The 16,432-nt window shown below is 41.6% G+C and overlaps 5 protein-coding genes across 5 annotated transcripts; 3 read left to right on the top strand and 2 right to left on the bottom strand.

Moving 5' to 3' along the window:
* Positions 1–6,098: 6,098 nt before the first annotated feature.
* On the bottom strand, positions 6,099–7,152 carry PFICI_04725 (uncharacterized protein; the record flags this gene model as incomplete). Its single annotated transcript, XM_007833306.1, has 2 exons — positions 6,099–6,492; positions 6,560–7,152. 2 exons carry the CDS (start codon positions 7,150–7,152, stop codon positions 6,099–6,101), a joined length of 987 nt encoding a protein of 328 aa, XP_007831497.1.
* An 858-nt stretch (positions 7,153–8,010) lies between these two features.
* Positions 8,011–10,076, top strand: PFICI_04724 (uncharacterized protein; the record flags this gene model as incomplete). Its single annotated transcript, XM_007833305.1, has 5 exons — positions 8,011–8,253; positions 8,307–8,529; positions 8,584–8,615; positions 8,670–9,965; positions 10,023–10,076. 5 exons carry the CDS (start codon positions 8,011–8,013, stop codon positions 10,074–10,076), a joined length of 1,848 nt encoding a protein of 615 aa, XP_007831496.1.
* A 1,094-nt stretch (positions 10,077–11,170) lies between these two features.
* PFICI_04723 (uncharacterized protein) lies at positions 11,171–13,480 on the top strand (the record flags this gene model as incomplete). The annotated part of the gene is made up of 1 exon (XM_007833304.1): positions 11,171–13,480. The coding sequence occupies one exon, from the start codon at positions 11,171–11,173 to the stop codon at positions 13,478–13,480; it is 2,310 nt and encodes a 769-aa protein (XP_007831495.1).
* Positions 13,481–13,947: 467 nt separating this feature from the next.
* Positions 13,948–14,484, top strand: PFICI_04722 (uncharacterized protein; the record flags this gene model as incomplete). Its single annotated transcript, XM_007833303.1, has 1 exon — positions 13,948–14,484. The coding sequence occupies one exon, from the start codon at positions 13,948–13,950 to the stop codon at positions 14,482–14,484; it is 537 nt and encodes a 178-aa protein (XP_007831494.1).
* A 607-nt stretch (positions 14,485–15,091) lies between these two features.
* Positions 15,092–16,059, bottom strand: PFICI_04721 (uncharacterized protein; the record flags this gene model as incomplete). Its single annotated transcript, XM_007833302.1, has 2 exons — positions 15,092–15,898; positions 15,988–16,059. The coding sequence occupies 2 exons, from the start codon at positions 16,057–16,059 to the stop codon at positions 15,092–15,094; spliced, it is 879 nt and encodes a 292-aa protein (XP_007831493.1).
* Between the last annotated feature and the right edge of the window lie 373 nt (positions 16,060–16,432).

The following is a 16,432-nucleotide window of genomic DNA, read 5'->3' as shown; positions in this document are numbered from 1 at the left end:
CAGATTAGGATAAAAGGCCAGCGGCGGCTATTATATATCGCTTGCTTTATAAAGATTTTAAAAGGCATCGTTTATCGTTATAAGGCCTATAACGATTAATAAAAACTAAATAATTAACGTATATTTAATTATATAATTATAAAAGCAATATATTTATAAAAAGCCGGTTTAAAATAGCTTTTTTATATAATTTTTAATTAGCAAAAAATTTAAAATTAATTAACCCCAGCTATACGGTAACTAAAAATACGGGCTACTTTTATATTTAGGTATTTTTAGCATATATTATATATATTATAAAATTTGAGTTTAAGGCGATAATAAAGCGTGATTTAGGTTTAGTTATATAGGATTATTGCCCGGCCTAGCCCGTTATTTATAGGGGTTAAATATAGTAAGTTGGTAACGATTATTATTTTTATAATTGTTTTAAATATTATAATCGATATATATTTTTATAGATTTTTTAGATTTTTTATTTAGTTTTATTTGTTACCGCTTTTGCTTTTTATTTAGGATATATAAGGAAAAAGCTATAAAGGTTAACGCTATATTCCGATTATAGGAAAAGCAAGACCGCTCGATTGATTTTGCTATTTATGCTATTGTTCGATATATGTGTTTTTATATAAAAATTTGTATTATGCTCGAGAATTTTATTTTTTTAATTTTTTTTTAGATTTATTAATTTTTGTAATATAATCCGATTTTTTAAGTTTTTTACGAAAACCTTATACGCTAGACGCGCCGTTTTCCGTAATATTTTATAAGTGATAGTTATTTTAAGATTATGGATAAAGCGCGAGAGATTGATACGGTTAGCTTTAACCGATATTTTTGTGGCTTTTTATAAATTTGGCTATAATTCGACGTTAAAAGCTTTTATTTAAAAGGTTTAAGAGAATTGGTATTATTAAAAGGTTAAAAATATAAAGATGTATAATATTACGATTATAAGTGGATAATTGGCGATTAACGAGATAGTCCGCGACGGTAGGACTAAGGCGAATTAATAACGGGAAGAAAAAAGGGCAAAGGGGTGGGGAAAAGAATAATAGGAGGATGGAAAGCAAAAGATATAAGAATAGGTATAGGTAATGTAGCGAATCGCCTGCGTAGGCTGCTAATTATTACGTATTATATTTTTAGGCAATATAAAAAAGCTTTATAAATAATACGCTTTACCGCTTTAATTATTTATTTTTTGCGGTTAGGAAATATTATTAAAAATATAATTATTAATATAATTTTTTAATATTTATATTATAAATAATTTTTTGTTTTATTTATAAATGCTAACGATTAATCGTAAATATTACGGTGCTGTTTTTTGCTGAAAATTTCGATTTTTTTTTAATTATTTATATTTTTATGCGAATTTTAAATATACCGCGGCTTATTTATTTAGATATTTTTAAATATATAATAGATTAGTTACCAGGCCGTTATATTAAATAATATGCTGCTAATTAGAAGGCTGTAAAGTGTTAAACGCTAGCAAAAATATTAGCGCTTTTAAGTTTTTATTATTTATATTAATGTAATAGTAATAAGTTATTAAACGGTTAAAAAAGACTTTTTATCGCTAATTATATTTTTTATGCTTTTTTTTTTTTTTTATTTATTTTTGCTTTTTGCTTCGGGCTAAACGGAATTTGCTTTATATATAGTTAAAGGATTTTTTTTTACTTTTTTTTAGTTTTTATAGGCAAATATACGATTTACGCGATTTAAATAATATAGCTAATAATTTTATTTCCGCTAAGGCTTTAGCTAACGGCGCTTGGGACGGAGGAGCTATTAATATTAGACGTAAATAAGCTTGGCTTTTTATATATTGTGGGTATTAATTGTAAAATATATATTTTTTTTTAAATTTATTTTAGCATTTTTAAGGTAGGTATAATTTATAATATCGTTAAGTTATTAAACGGTTTATTTATTTAACGCCCTGGTTTCGGCGTTAATACCGGATATTTAACCGATAGTAAAAAAAACGGTAATGCTGCCGTTTGTATTATTAATAGCTTGACCGATTTTGGTTTTTAATAGATCGGTAAGGTTAAAGTTACGCGGGTTAGCAATTTATATTTTTTTAAGGCTACCGAATATATTTATTACGTAATTGGTTATTACTGGTATAAGCGCGTTTTTAAGGGTAAAAAAAAAGGTAAGGATAAGGAGGTTAAGAAGGAGGTTAAGAAGAAGGAGGTTAAAAAAAAGGAGGATAATAAGAAGATTAATTAGGATACCGATAACGAGCTTTGAGGTGGTAAACGTATTAAAAAGTACCCTAAAATTATTATATTCTTTTTAGGATAGAAACCTTCGATTTGTATATTTATTTTATTTTATTTATATTGCCTTTAATTATTATATAATATTAGGATTTTTAGAAATATTTATAAATATAAATATTGCTACGTACGGCTTTAATTTTTATTAAAATTTAATTATAATCGCGCTTAATATTTTTATAAATATGTAAATTAGTATAAAGTATTTTATTATTATCGCTTTGAATAGGGGGTTAGCGGCGGCTGTTATATTGCTTATATTATGGTTATTATGATAAGTAATAGATATAAATGGCGTTAAAATTTTGTTATTTGCATTTATATTATTATTTTATATATTATAATAATTAGTGGCTTTTTTTTTACCGCTTTTTATTTTTAAGCCGTAGCAACCCCGGCGCTTTTATATAAAATCGGCTTTTATATTTTGTTTATTTTATTACGAAATTTTTTTTAGTTTTATTTAATTATAATAGTAATTTTTATTAAAGCTAATCGTATTTTTTAATATATTAATTATAATATAATTAAATTAAAACGGTAAATTTTATATTATTTTATAGTTTTATTAAAGATTTTAAGATAAAATGCAAAATATTAAAATAAAGGTTTTAAGGGCTTTATAGTATTAACCTATAATATTAAATATATTTTTATATTTATTATAATAATAATTATTATTAATATTAATCGTTTTTTTTAATATATTAATTATAAATATAATTAAATTAAAACGGTAAATTTTATATTATTTTATAGTTTTATTAAAAATTTTAAAATAAGGTGTAAAATATTAAAATAAAGGTTTTAAGCGCTTTGTAATTAATTTATAATATTAAATATATTTTTATATATATTACGGGAAAGTTTATTTTATATATTAGCTATTTGTAAAATAATATTATTTTTTAAGGCGATATTTAGCTATTATATTTTTTTACCTTAAAACGAGATTTTTAAAGCGCTAGGAATTTTTTTAAGCATTAATTTATTAATCGGTATAAAATAAATATAATATTGTAAAAGTATTATTATGGTTGGCGTTGCTTTGACGGGATTATATATAGCGCTATTTTTAATAGGAAATAGAACCTTAAAAAATACCGCGTTTAGTATAATTAAGGTAAAGATTGGTAATAAAGCGCTAATATCTTAGGTATTGCTTTATTATTTAAAAATATAGCTTTAATGCTATTATAAATAGGCCTAGGTATTATAATCCTTTTTAAAATCGCTTTATTATTAGCCGCTAATAATGCTATATTTTTAGGTATACCGTTTATTATATTTGCCGGCTTAGTATACGATAATTTCGAATATTGCGCGTTTTTAGCCTAGTCCCTTTTTTTATTGTTTTTTTTAAATTTATTATTAAATATAGATTAAAATAGTCCTAAAGCGAAATGATATTAGTTTAAATATAAGCGTTTTAAAAAACCGATATTTAGCTATAAGGTTAAGCTATTAAAATCGGCTTATTAGCAAAAGGCGATTAAGTGGTTTTCGGACGCTAAAAAACGCTATTTTAAATTATAAATTTATGCTTTAATGGTTTTGTGGGGTTTTTTGTTTTCCGTCGGTAGCTATGGTATATATTTTATTTGCTTAGCAAATTAAATAAGCCTAAAGGCTAATAAAGTCGTTAGGTATTTTAATTAAGGTAATATTTTAATAAGTTAATTATATATTTTTGAATTTGATTTTATGGTTTTATTTTTTATTCCGGGAAATGCTTTTTTTATTATTTTATTAAAAAAACCCGAATTAATAGCATTTATAATAAAAGGTAATTTTTACTAAATTAATTAGTTTTATACTTTTCCGCTTATATATAATATTATTTATTTTTGCTAAATATTTAAATATTTAAATTATACGACCGCGGCTGCGAGGGTAGCCGTGTGGTATAGATAATAGCCGTGTAGCGGCGTAAAGTTTAATAATTTTTTGGAATACGGCCCGTTTTAGCGTATGGATGGCTTTTATTTTTATTATAACCGATTTTGCATTTTGCCTTTTTATATCGTTTACGAGCCGGTCGCCGTTAATAAGTCGCGAGCCGAGTATTTTAACCGCGCGCGGTTCTTCCGAATTTACGGTCGCCTTATCCCGGCTTTTTGCGATAAATATAACCCTTTTTATTTAATATAGCACGTAGTATTAACGATATATAAAAAGTGTTTAATTTAAATATAGCTTTATTATGTATTTAAAGGCTTTAAGAATTTATTACCGCTTCGGCGGCTACGGCTATATTTATTTTTTTTTTTAGAATACGAGCTTTTTATGCGTTTTATTAGTATAAAGCAGGCGATTAATGTGCGAGTATATAATCGCGTTTTATTTATACGAAAAAGAGTAAATTATAAGCCGGGCTTTATATATAGCTTATATTTATCGGATCGTATAAAGGGATTCGCAAAAGTCGTCGATTTATAGGCTTATATCGTTTATTATTATAAAGATTGTAACGATTAAAATAGGCTGGTTAAGGTGCGCCGGATTATAACGCTATAAAAGCAATATATTAGTATAAAGGTAGTGCTGGGTTATAGTGTTATATAATAGAGATTATATTAGCTAGATTTGCTAAATTTTAGGTGGGCTAACGTAAAAGGGTAGGGTTTGCGATTATAATGCTTAAATATATATATTTTGTAGCGTGTGTTTAGGTATATAAAAAAATAAATATATATAATATATGATATTATAGAGTACCTATTTATTAATTATATATATATTAAATTATAATTTTATTTTAATATATTTCTTTTTATTTATTTTTTATTATTATTTTGCTAAAAGTCGATTTTAATATTTATTACTTATTATTAAAAATAATGCATTAATAAAAACCTTATGAGATAGCTAGAGATATTATAAAATAAAGTAAAATAACGCGAGACCTATTTTAAATAGCATAAGACTTGCGTAGAATAGTGTTTTCGGAGTCGATTTTTACCTAAAATAGCAGTCATCCCCATTTTTCTGTCAGATACATTCCAGTTTCTCCCGATGCTCCAACGATGGCGACCTTCATCTTGACAAATTTGGAATTGTGTGGGAGTCAATGACGGTTAATTTGGCCTCCAGAGGGATTATAGTGCGAAGCATGCATTTGATATAATAGTTTTCCAACTCCATACCCCCCACTCGCGGAGACGCCCAGTCGGAAACGGGCTAATTGCGGCGACTTTGTGCACGACGAATAATACAAAACACGGAGTGCATTGACCTCATCTCGGTCTCGTTTTCGGTCTCGGCACGCACTGCTAATTAACTTCCCACTCCCATATTTCGGACATTGTCATTGTCCGCTCAATCTGTACGGATGCCCAGAGGGCAAACTGTTGAAAAACCAAGATTTGGATAAAATCACCCTATTTACAGCAGCAAAAATCCACCTCCCTTTGCCTTTCCCCCATTTTGGGGATTTTTTAACAAAAAGAAGAGAAAAAAGAAGAGAAAAAAGAAGAGAAGGGAATAATAAATTCTTTTATTTATTTTTTTAATTTTTTTAATATTATAATTTATTATAACTTTCTTATAATAGCCACGGAGAAGTGAGCACATGAGGCTAAAATCGCGGGTTTTCAACAGTTTGCTCTCTGGTGCTCCGTAAATCTGGCGATCGCGCGCCAGCCCTAGTATCAATACCGGAGTCAATTATCGTTGGAAAGAACTTGTCACACGGAATTTGGAGTCCTATTTGACAGTGAAAAGGATTATTCAATATGGATCGGGCCGCTTGAAAGTCTATAAGCTTAACAATGAACAAAGGAAACATACAACTGAGTCTTATCAATTCAGATTCTCCAAAACTCCTGGTTGGATCTGCTCCAACCTTTTACACAAAGTTTCCCAAACACAAGTGGCTTTCTCGTTGTCAAGAGCAATGGGTGCATACGCCTGCACCTCTCCCGCCCTCAAGTATAGTCCATGAGTTTTTCTTCCTGCTGCTGCAGCTTGCACCACTAGCCGTGAGCCCTCTTCAGCAGTACGGGCGAACATTGCCTGGAAGATATTGAAGAAGATTCGGGCTACACCCGTCAAACCTCCCACCAACCCAGTCTTGCAGAAACAGGGGTCCAGGGAGTTTACCACAATGGGACGAAGGTTTGTCTTTTCGACTGGGTCGATGGCGGCACACATTTTGATGACCGCATAGAGCTGCAATAGCTTTGAAAGATTGTATCTGTAGCGAGATCGTAATCGTCAGCTTAATCTCACAAGAAAAAAAAACACAATTGACTTTGGCCTACTGATTCGTCTTATCAAAATGCGCATCGTCGCTGAACCAGCTAAAGATATCGTCGCCGTGGTTCTCGGGGTATTTGGCAATATCATACAAGGCCGACCCAACAAAGGTCATGTGCGGCGTCGTCTCGTACTTGCGGGCAGTCTCTCTCAGCTTTGGGATAAGTTGCACGGCCAGCAGAAAGGTCCCGATGACATTGATGCCGAGGGTACTTTCAGTTCCGTATACCTGGACTTTGCTACTCGCGCCGATTCCTGCATTGTTGATGACGACGTCCAACCTTGGTAGAGTGTTCACCTTGTCCACAAAGGCCTTGATGGATGAGGAAGAGGCGACGTCGAGTGTCCAGACTTGGATAATCGCGGGATCACAATGAGTGACAGCCTCAATTTCCGCCTTTGCTTCTTCGCCTCGCGATTGACTGCGGCAGGCAAATATGATCTTGTCAGCTCCAAGGCGGATGAGATGCTTGACAATCTCCTTGCCTAAGCCCCCATTGGCTCCAGTGACAATGACCGTCTTGGCTTCAAAGGAAGATGTTGGCAGTGGTATCTTGAGAATTAGCTGAGTATGGAAGAAATTGGCTAGGGAAGGCATCGCGGATGTAAGAGGGTACTGTTCTTCTATTATTATTGCAGATGAACCAGAGGTGTATGAGTATGCTACTTGGTTAAAGTGTGATCAACCTTTCAAATATATCTCTTCTCTGGCGATGGCTCATTTGAATAATGTGAACGTTGAATCCAAGTCCACGGACTTTAATCGGGCTGAGACAAATCCTACTGTCCGTGGCGCATGGCACAGCAAGTGATACAAGGGGCGAGTCTAGGACTGTATAGGTCTAATCTATGGAATCTACTACCTTTTGCATATCCCCAGTGTCGTGATTGGTCTAAGTCAACACGATATTCTGCTGATTAACGCGGTACTGGTACATGTTCCAGGTCTATAATATAGTTCAGTTCGGCGCATTGGTAATGTGGTAGTACTTGTCAGATCTTACCATTACCTCCGCGGACTTAAGAAAGAAGTGGGGACCTCTCACTCACCTCTTTCACAACTCCGGCCATGCTCGACATCACTTTCTCCATGGACTTATCTCTGGGCCAAAGTTATTGAGATTTTGAATATGGAGTCTCAAGGGACAAATCTGCCAACACGTGTTGTAAAACAGAATCAGCGGCCGCACCGGCGAAACCGAGTCCCTCTATCGTGTGACCCATGTCGCTCTAGAAAGTATGTCATCCGAATACCCCGGGTTCTCCACCCTTCAGCTCATGCTCAACTATACCTCCTAACCTTTGACTATGGACTGACATGATCTTGAGGTTGAAATGTAATCGGGAGAATCCTTGTCAGAATTGTGTGGCTCGTAACCAGAATGACTCCTGCCATTTCCGCGGCCCAAAAAACCAAGCTGCATCCGTTGGAAATGGCAATACTACAGGAGATGGGATGCGACAGCGTATCGATCATCTGGAAGAGCTTGTCAAAGGATTGATTAATGAGCAGCAGCAGACACAAGAACAAGAGAGGACAGCTGTGATTACGCCTCAAAGTCCCGAAGCAGATTCAACAACAGAGCCATCTGCTGCAATCCGCAATGGGCAAGATGGTACCAGTGCTGGTCAAACAGTAATAGATGGCAATCACTCGGTATACATGGGCGATAATGATTGGTATACCGTGCTTCAAGAGGTAAAGAGACTACTCGCCTTGCTAGACTTTCATCACTGACAAATTGAAACTAGATCAATGAGCTCAAAAACACTTGGACGCAAGAGCAAGAGTCTCACAGCCATGATAGCCCAGATGCCGATCTGTCATATACGGTTGACGGATCCAGTCTTTTGTTCAACCAGGTCAAACCTATAGAGAGACTTGAGATACTTGCGTCGCTCCCAACCAAGGCAGAGACTGACCGTATGGTTGCCAACTTCTTTGATCGCTCGAATTTTCCGATAAATATTCCTCGTAAGCAAGGCCCCTTGAAGGACTACGTGGTCTTTCCCACTAATAACAAAACAGCTATTCTGCACGAGCCAACGTTTATGCAAGAGGTTTGTCAACAACTCCTCAATATGAAGCGATAATATTGACTCATCTTCTCCCAGTACAATGAGCATTGGAAAGACCCCACAAAGACGGGCTTCATCTGGCTTGGTCTTCTATTCTCTATGCTTGGCATCAACATGCTTGCTTACGACCAGTATGGAGAGCCTTCAGAGTACGAGGGCATGGCAGAGTCCCTCTTTCAATTGTACCGGATGCGCACAGCACAATGTCTGCTAAGCGGCGATATCGCCAAGTGCCTGCCATATACTGTGGAAACTTTGCGTTTCAATGCAACTGCCGAGCTCAGCCGCAAGGAAGACAATCGCCGTGGTCTCTGGATCATGACGGGCGTCATCATCCGCACTGCCATCAACATGGGCTACCATAGGGAGCCCTCACGATCTGCAGGCTTTTCGGTACTACAAGCAGAATACCGGCGGCGCATCTGGAGCTCAGTCATGACCATGGACGCCATGTCGTCGTTTCTCGGAGGTTTTCCGCCTACGGCCACGGCGATATACTCTGACACGAGGGAGCCCAGCAATCTGCACGACTGGGAGCTGTCGCCAGAATCAACGGTGCTGCCACCATCAAGGTCGCTAGAGGAATCGACGTCGGCCACATATCTCATTGTCAAAGGTCGACTGTGTCAAGCCCTAGGCCGTCTGGCTGAGTTCAATAGTGCCGCCAGCCAGGGTTCGTATGAAGTGGTGCTCGAGATTGACCAGCTGTTGCATGATAGATTTCATGGCTTTCCCAGCTACCTAATGACGGTACCTGTCCACAAGAATAACATGACCAGCAGCAATCGCGCGGATTTTTACCGATTGAACCTCATCAGCATGTATCACAAAGGCATGTGTACTCTGCACAGGAAATTCATGGCAAAGGCGAGAGTCGATGAACGTTTCAAGTTATCCCAACAGCGGTGCATCTCGTCAGCATTGTCCCTGTTGGGTCTTCAGGATATCCTGATGCCGGGCCTATACGAGATATCACAGGTGAGGCAAATGCTGACGCTGGCCGCCATGATCTTGATACTAGAGCTAGAACTGAGGCAGAAATTGCCCAAGGCCGAGGAATCTCCCAGTAGCGAAGATCTATTCGAGGTGTTGGGGAGATCATGCCACTTTTGGGAAGCCGCCTCGACAAGTTGTGATGAGGCAAACAAATCTTATCGTTTCCTCGTGGATCTGCTGTCAAAGTCGCCTCACAACATTGGCACTGCATCTGGACCTTTGAAGACGATGTCGACTCAACAGCAAGTCAATACCTCAGGATACACCCCTAGCTTCGATACAATCACTGATGGTCTGTCTTTCGGGGATGACTTGTCCAACATAGATTTTGATTGGGTGAGTAGCTGTTACTATTCAGATATCGTCCAGCGTGCATAGTACTGACGTGCACAGACAATGTGGGATACTTTCATCGAGTACGGTCACGATCATGTTGGGCCTGGCTAGATACATTAGACCGTGCCCGGGAGAAAACACTAGATTAAGGTAAATAGGACATACTAAACTTGATAAGAGTTCTCGCTTGGGTATTGATAGATCTTGATCGGCCGTCAAAGTAATTATCCTCTCCGTGACATTCAAATTGCAGTAAAGAGCGGGTAAAGCTGTGCTTGGATTGGCCCTTTTGATCGGATGTCCTCTTTGGCAGTGTTAAAATTGCAGTGAAATACCCATGCCCGTCTGGCAGCAACATCCGACAAGGATGTCAGCACACCCAATCTGGACATTCGCACCCATGTCCACCCCGCGAAAGTCAAACTCGAGTTCTCAATTGGCCCTTGGGTCTTGACAGCTCTTGACTGGGTGCTACCAAATTGTCCTCTTTGGCGGCATTCAAATTGCAGTGAAATCAGTCTAGTTCAGAACGTACATAATCTTCACCTGCAAGGTTAAACTTAAGTTCTCGATTGGCCCCTGGGTCTTGACAGCTCTTGACTGGGCGCCACCACTTATCCTCTTTGGCAGGGTTAAAAGTGCAGTGAAATACCTAAGACATGTCTAGGAAAATGGTTCTTGCTTAGCATGTGGGTATCAGGATACAAATCAAACGTAACCCTCAAAATTTTTCCCGCCGGTTCTATATTGGCAGCAGAAGTAAATGAAGGGGTATAACCAACTTCGGGGCTCTGAGGGTGTGTAGTTTGGCCCTCAAAATATTTCCTTGGACAGCGTTAAAATTGCTGTGAAAACATATATAGAATTACATACTACTACGTACCATAGAGAACCATGATGGAGGTATTCCGTACCCGGCCTGGACATTGGCACCCACGTCCACCCCGCGAAAAGCCAACCTTGGAACTTCGCCGGTCCGAGGGGTGTGCTAGGATTGGCTGTCAGGCCCCTGAAAGTCAACAACTAAAGGTTGCTAACGTTACCGGCTACATTAGTGACCACCAAGGTACCTCACATTCATTCTCCTTGTAGTGCTCTCTCTAGTTCGTGGGCAACCTGCGCCCAGGCATACATTTTTGGACTCTGTCACAATCACGAATTTCTTTTGCGTACAGACAGGCACTGGATTCCTGAACAATGCCGTCATGTCAAGCCAACAAGCAACCTCCGGCCTCGCGCGCACCCGACCCATTCGCATTTCCGGCAGACCGCCCTTGAGCAGCGCCCAGCCAGCAACGGGCGGCGCGCCTACTCCGAGCACTGCGAATCATGTCTTGCTCTTCCTCACCAACCTGCGACTTCTAGACCTCGATCAGGAACGAGACTGGCCCGGTATCTCCCAGGTCACGTTTTCCACCAAAGATGCGGCCGGCGGGCTCAAGAACAGAATACAATGCGTCGAATGGGCACTCTACCAGCTGTTTGTCCTCTGGGACGGCGAGGAAGCGCGGAATAAGCTGAAGCCCTTCTTCCCGCCGCTTGACCAGGTCCAGTCGATCAATCTACGCGCAGCTCTCCTACGAAGCCTCGAGCAGGTAAAGCGCAGTGGGCTCCTGGGACGAGATGCCGTCTTGCGCAAGACCATGCTTGACGAGTGCAAGGGCGAACGATTCGAGGAGGTGCTGGCCGTGTTCTCGTCGGCAGTGTTGAAGAAACTGGTCGCTGAAAGAGCTCTGAACGCCGGACATGAATACACTCCCGCAATCTCGGAAAAGATATCACTCGAAAACTATGGCTACTCTGGCGATCGCACTCAGATCAACGCCCTTCTACTAGCCCACAAGTTCTCCTTGCGCAAGGCATTGGAGGACAAGGTAGCCGCCCGGAAAAAGTATCGAGACTTTGAAGAATTGGTTGCATCAGAACAGCAGAAAGTGGCCAGAAGAAAGGAAGAGCTCAAAGCTACTGCCGAGTCCCAGGCACATCCCAATATCCCCGACACTTTGATGAAGCAGACTCGCCAGATGATAAAGACCAATTGGACTGGCAGCGATCAATGGGCAGACACGCTTCTTCAGAACGATACGGGCTTGAATCAAGGAGGCCTGCTTGCCTCTAACTTTAATCATGTGTGGTCCGGAGTACGTGCCGGACAGCTTGCGGACATGGAGAGCGACAGCACTGGCCTTTTAGAAAAACTGGACCAAAGAGTCAGCTTGCAGCGTTCGAGGCTTGAAAAGTGGCAGCAATTCCGCCAAGAGTTATTTGGGGATCAAGCGCAGAAGCAAGTAGACCGCAAGCAACAGGCCAACAACAAGGCACAGCGTGTTGACCTTGGCTTCCATGCACACAAGAACTTGCTACCGTCGACTGAGGTTGCCAAGTCGTCACCCTCCAACGGGCCTCCAGAGTATACACAGTTGCTCCAGTCATTGCGTACAGAATTGGACACGATTCGCAAACCTCACATCCCCAACTTTGCCAAGCTCGCCAGAACACAGAGAGGCGCAGAGTCCTCCAACCTCTTAACAGTATCTGGATTGGCGGCTGAACCGATTTCCGATCTTAGTGAGTGGGAAGACGAGCCAGAAGACACCAGGCCTGCCTCGAAGACCATGGCCCCGGCCAATGCCAAGGTTCTCGGGCGGACAAACAGCCAGCTTGATCGCACACGAGCACTTCGAAGACCCATAGCCCGCCAGCGCTCTACAGATAGTGATTCTACGCAGGGATCATCGGACTTGATGCGTCCTAGCGCTCAATACGCAATACGGACCAAGTCCTCTACTAGCAACGGTAGCGATGGATCTCGTGCTGCTGTCGATAGGGTCCCTAGTGAACCCGTCGTTGAGCAAAAGGTTTTGCTTCGTCCAGAGCCGAAAATCCTGTCACCCGATGCGCCCGGCTCCTTGTCCGAATCCGAAGATAGATCAGAATCCGATACTGCACTTGAGACTTCTGGATCGGTTTCACCAACACAGGCAACTGCTGACCAGATCCTGGCATCCATGTCCAATGCATCACCCTCGCCTACCAAGAGGCCTCGCCATACGCTTTCCCTTGCGGAACGGACACGCATGTCCATGTCCAGAACCAGCTCGTTTGAACCAGATGACGAGACCAACCCGCACCTGTTATCACCGAGTCTGGCTAAGAGCAATAGAAAGTTTGGTATTACAAGTCCACCAGTCGCTGAGTCGAGCAATGGTGACGAATATGACGACCTCGTCGCTCGTACCCGTCGGTCAATGGCAGGGTTCGAAGCAGCAAAACAGAAAGCTCAGCTCGAAAGAAGGCGGTCGCAGAGGCAGAGCAAATTAATCCAGCCGCGAAAAGATGGCTACTTTCCCAAGGTTGACGAAGAGGGCCTGGGCGATGCTTCGGTCATGGAAGAGCTCCTGGACGCACAACAGGAGGATCCAGAGGCTATCTTCAAAAGTCGGCCCAGGATGAGAACAAGCCCAGTGCCAAGTCCCCATGGAAGATGGGATGAGGATGATGATGAGCTCTTCTGATTCCAGTGGTCATCAAATTTTTGTTTGGCAATAGTCGTAGGGATAATAAATATTCATGTTTTTTCTAAAAGTTCCAGTGCCTGATATCCTGATACCTTCATTCGGAAGGGTTGTACTTCAATGTTCTGTAACCAGTTCCGAGGTCAGTACAGTGTACTATTCATAGTGGCCATCAGGGTCCAAATTAAGCGTCCGGCATTTGTGTTTCCCCCACCACTTCAACGTCATACAGTCTAATTACCCCACCATCCACTACGTAACTTTCACTCAACGCGTGATTCGACGCGTTTCAACCCACTATTTCTTCCAATATTCCTCAAGCCAGTAATCGCTGTTGAGTATCACCTTTGCCAGAATAGAAATATCAAAAAGTCTTTGATCAACTACCAACTTCACCCAACACACCAATTGCTCCAAAGAACATCTCTTCTAATCTACCCAATATGATGCAAAGCATGATGGCCAACATGAATGCTCCATTCAAGCACCCCACGCCAAAGGAGGCCTTCAAGATTGCCCGCCTCCACGCCGAGCTCCTCCGACAGCTCTTCAATCACCCACAGTACATCTACACGGAGCCGCCCACAGCAGCTCGCTACCCCACGGATACCAAGAAGACAGCTCCCGCCCTCCTCATGGTCTCGGACTTTGTCCAGACCACCTACGTCGAGCACGTGCTGCCCTTTTTGCCCGCCGGCGCCTCGCGCAAGACCAAGGACATTGCCAACCCCTGGGCCTATGCCGACGAGTCCTCGGTCTGGGAGTGGACGTGGGACGAGGAAAAGGGCGAGCTCAAGGACAAGGACGGCAAGGTCCAGCCCTTTCCCAAGCTGGGCGCCGCCGGCGTCGAGAAGCGAGGCGACATCTGGACCCGCTCCTTCATGGCCGGCATGTGCATTTGCGAGAATGGAACCGACCCAAAGGCCAAGCTCATGATAGGAGGCAAGAGCTTTGACTTTGGAGAGGAGGCCCGGAGGTTGATCAAGGAGTTGCAAGAGATTTGAGTCAAAGCGGTAGTAGTCGCTTGGAATAGTACGAATGAATATTTGCCGCCTCTGAGAGGAGGAAAGGCAACTGATATGGATCACGACGACACGACGCAAGGAATGGGAAAACTCACCTCCCACTATGAGAAAGAAAATCAAAACAGATGACCACTTATGGTTTTAGACTGCCATTTTATTGGCGTGGTTCAGAGAAAATAAAATTTTGTATTACGGCCATGCCCCTAATTCAAGCATGAAGGGGTGCTACTCGGATTGGCCAATCCAAGGATACTATCATATCTCGAGACAAAAATGTGATCGAAAATTGCCAATTTACCTTGTTGGTCATTTCCATTTCCATTTCCCCCAGGTGGTATATGCATTGTCGTCCTTTCCCCAGTGAGCAGCAAGCAATAGTATTCAAACGGATTCATTATAAGCGCTTTCGTGGCTCGCCTTGGGCTCAATGCGGGCCTCGCTCTTCATTGCCTCCAGCAAAGCCTCGTGGAATGGATTGAGCGTATGCATGACTGAAAACAGGCATGGGAGCTCGGTTATGAATAACTGGGCCGTGGGCTCTGATGATAGGAGCTTGGCCAAAATTCTGGAAAGCTGCCATATAAGGTCAAGTGACAGTTTCATGGAAGGGTTTGGTAACCTGGGAGGCCTGATCGATCGGTTGGTAACCATTGGCGAGGCCATGTTGAGCGCCTACGTGAGAAGATCCAAATGTAGGTTCACATTGAGCGCCCTGATGAGGCTGTTGAAAAACAGACCCAGGACGAGCAGCTGAACTAACTTGTCCATGGGCAGATCCAGGGTATCCGTATGCCCTGAATTGTCTGTCGAGTTCTTCGAAGTGGGCATCTAGATACCCCAACTTCTTTTCAGGTCCTTTCTGACTAGCTGTATCAGGCTGTCCGGGTACAGACGCAGGTTGAGAAACTGGACCAGCTGCATCAGGCTGTCTGGGTATAGACGCAGGTTGAGAGACTGGGCCAGCTGTATCAGGCTGTCTGAGTACAGACGCATGTTGAGTGACTGGACCAGCTTGTCCAAGTCCAGATCCGCGTTGGTCTGCCGGCTTCTTGTCGCGAAGAATCTGCGAAAAGCTTTCGAGGGTGACATAGGGCAAACCAGAGCGTGGACGAAGATCTTTAACTACAGGACCTTTGAGGATATCCCGCAAACACTCCCGAGGATCGCGTCCGGCAGCGCGAGGACTCTGGTACCACGACTCGGGAAAACCAAAACTGGCCGGGGCGAGTGGAGAAGCGGGTGCTTGGGGGCCCAGATGCTGGCAGGTATCGAAGATGACTCGATAGAGATCCTGGATGTAGCGCTCCGGGAAGAACTCTTTCAACGCCGTCATGTCGATGGATTTGTTCGTGCTGATGTGGATGTCAACCAGACAGAAGGCGAGAAGATTGATCTGAATAGATTTGATGCGCTCGGGTCAGCTGGGTACATTTCCGAGGGGCAAGCGTTGATGGGTGCGTGATGAAAGTCGCAGCAACTTACGCGATCAGCCTGAGTCATGATCCGGCGGCGGCCCGCCGTTGTCGACGATTGGGGGTGCGAGGGATTGTTCATCTTGACTCGGGTATTCAGCCTTCAGGTTGATGGGCTGAGTCCCCAGACTGTTCGAATCCACGATGAGATGAGCTAGTTGATGAGCAGTTGACTGGGCAAAGGAAAGAAATGGTGGGATGGAAAATTTCAATCAAACACCTGTGTGGCTAGCAGGTGAAAAGTCTTGGGGGGTTGATCTCAAGCAACAGCTGCAAACAATTAAAGTCATCTTGGAGGGGGCAGTACTGCTTAAGCGCTTATTGAGCTTTGGGGGGAGACATGGTAAATGCGTAAATGGTCCAGACAAATTAATAGTACTAGCATGCTTACACGAGGCAATGGCGACGATGTCTGAATCTACATGGACGACGGTGGAGTTGACAATGGAACGGGT

This window comes from Pestalotiopsis fici (assembly GCF_000516985.1).
Source record: "Pestalotiopsis fici W106-1 unplaced genomic scaffold PFICI_Scf_3, whole genome shotgun sequence".
Classification (NCBI taxonomy): domain Eukaryota; kingdom Fungi; phylum Ascomycota; class Sordariomycetes; order Amphisphaeriales; family Sporocadaceae; genus Pestalotiopsis; species Pestalotiopsis fici.
This window is presented reverse-complemented; position numbering and strand designations above follow the sequence as displayed.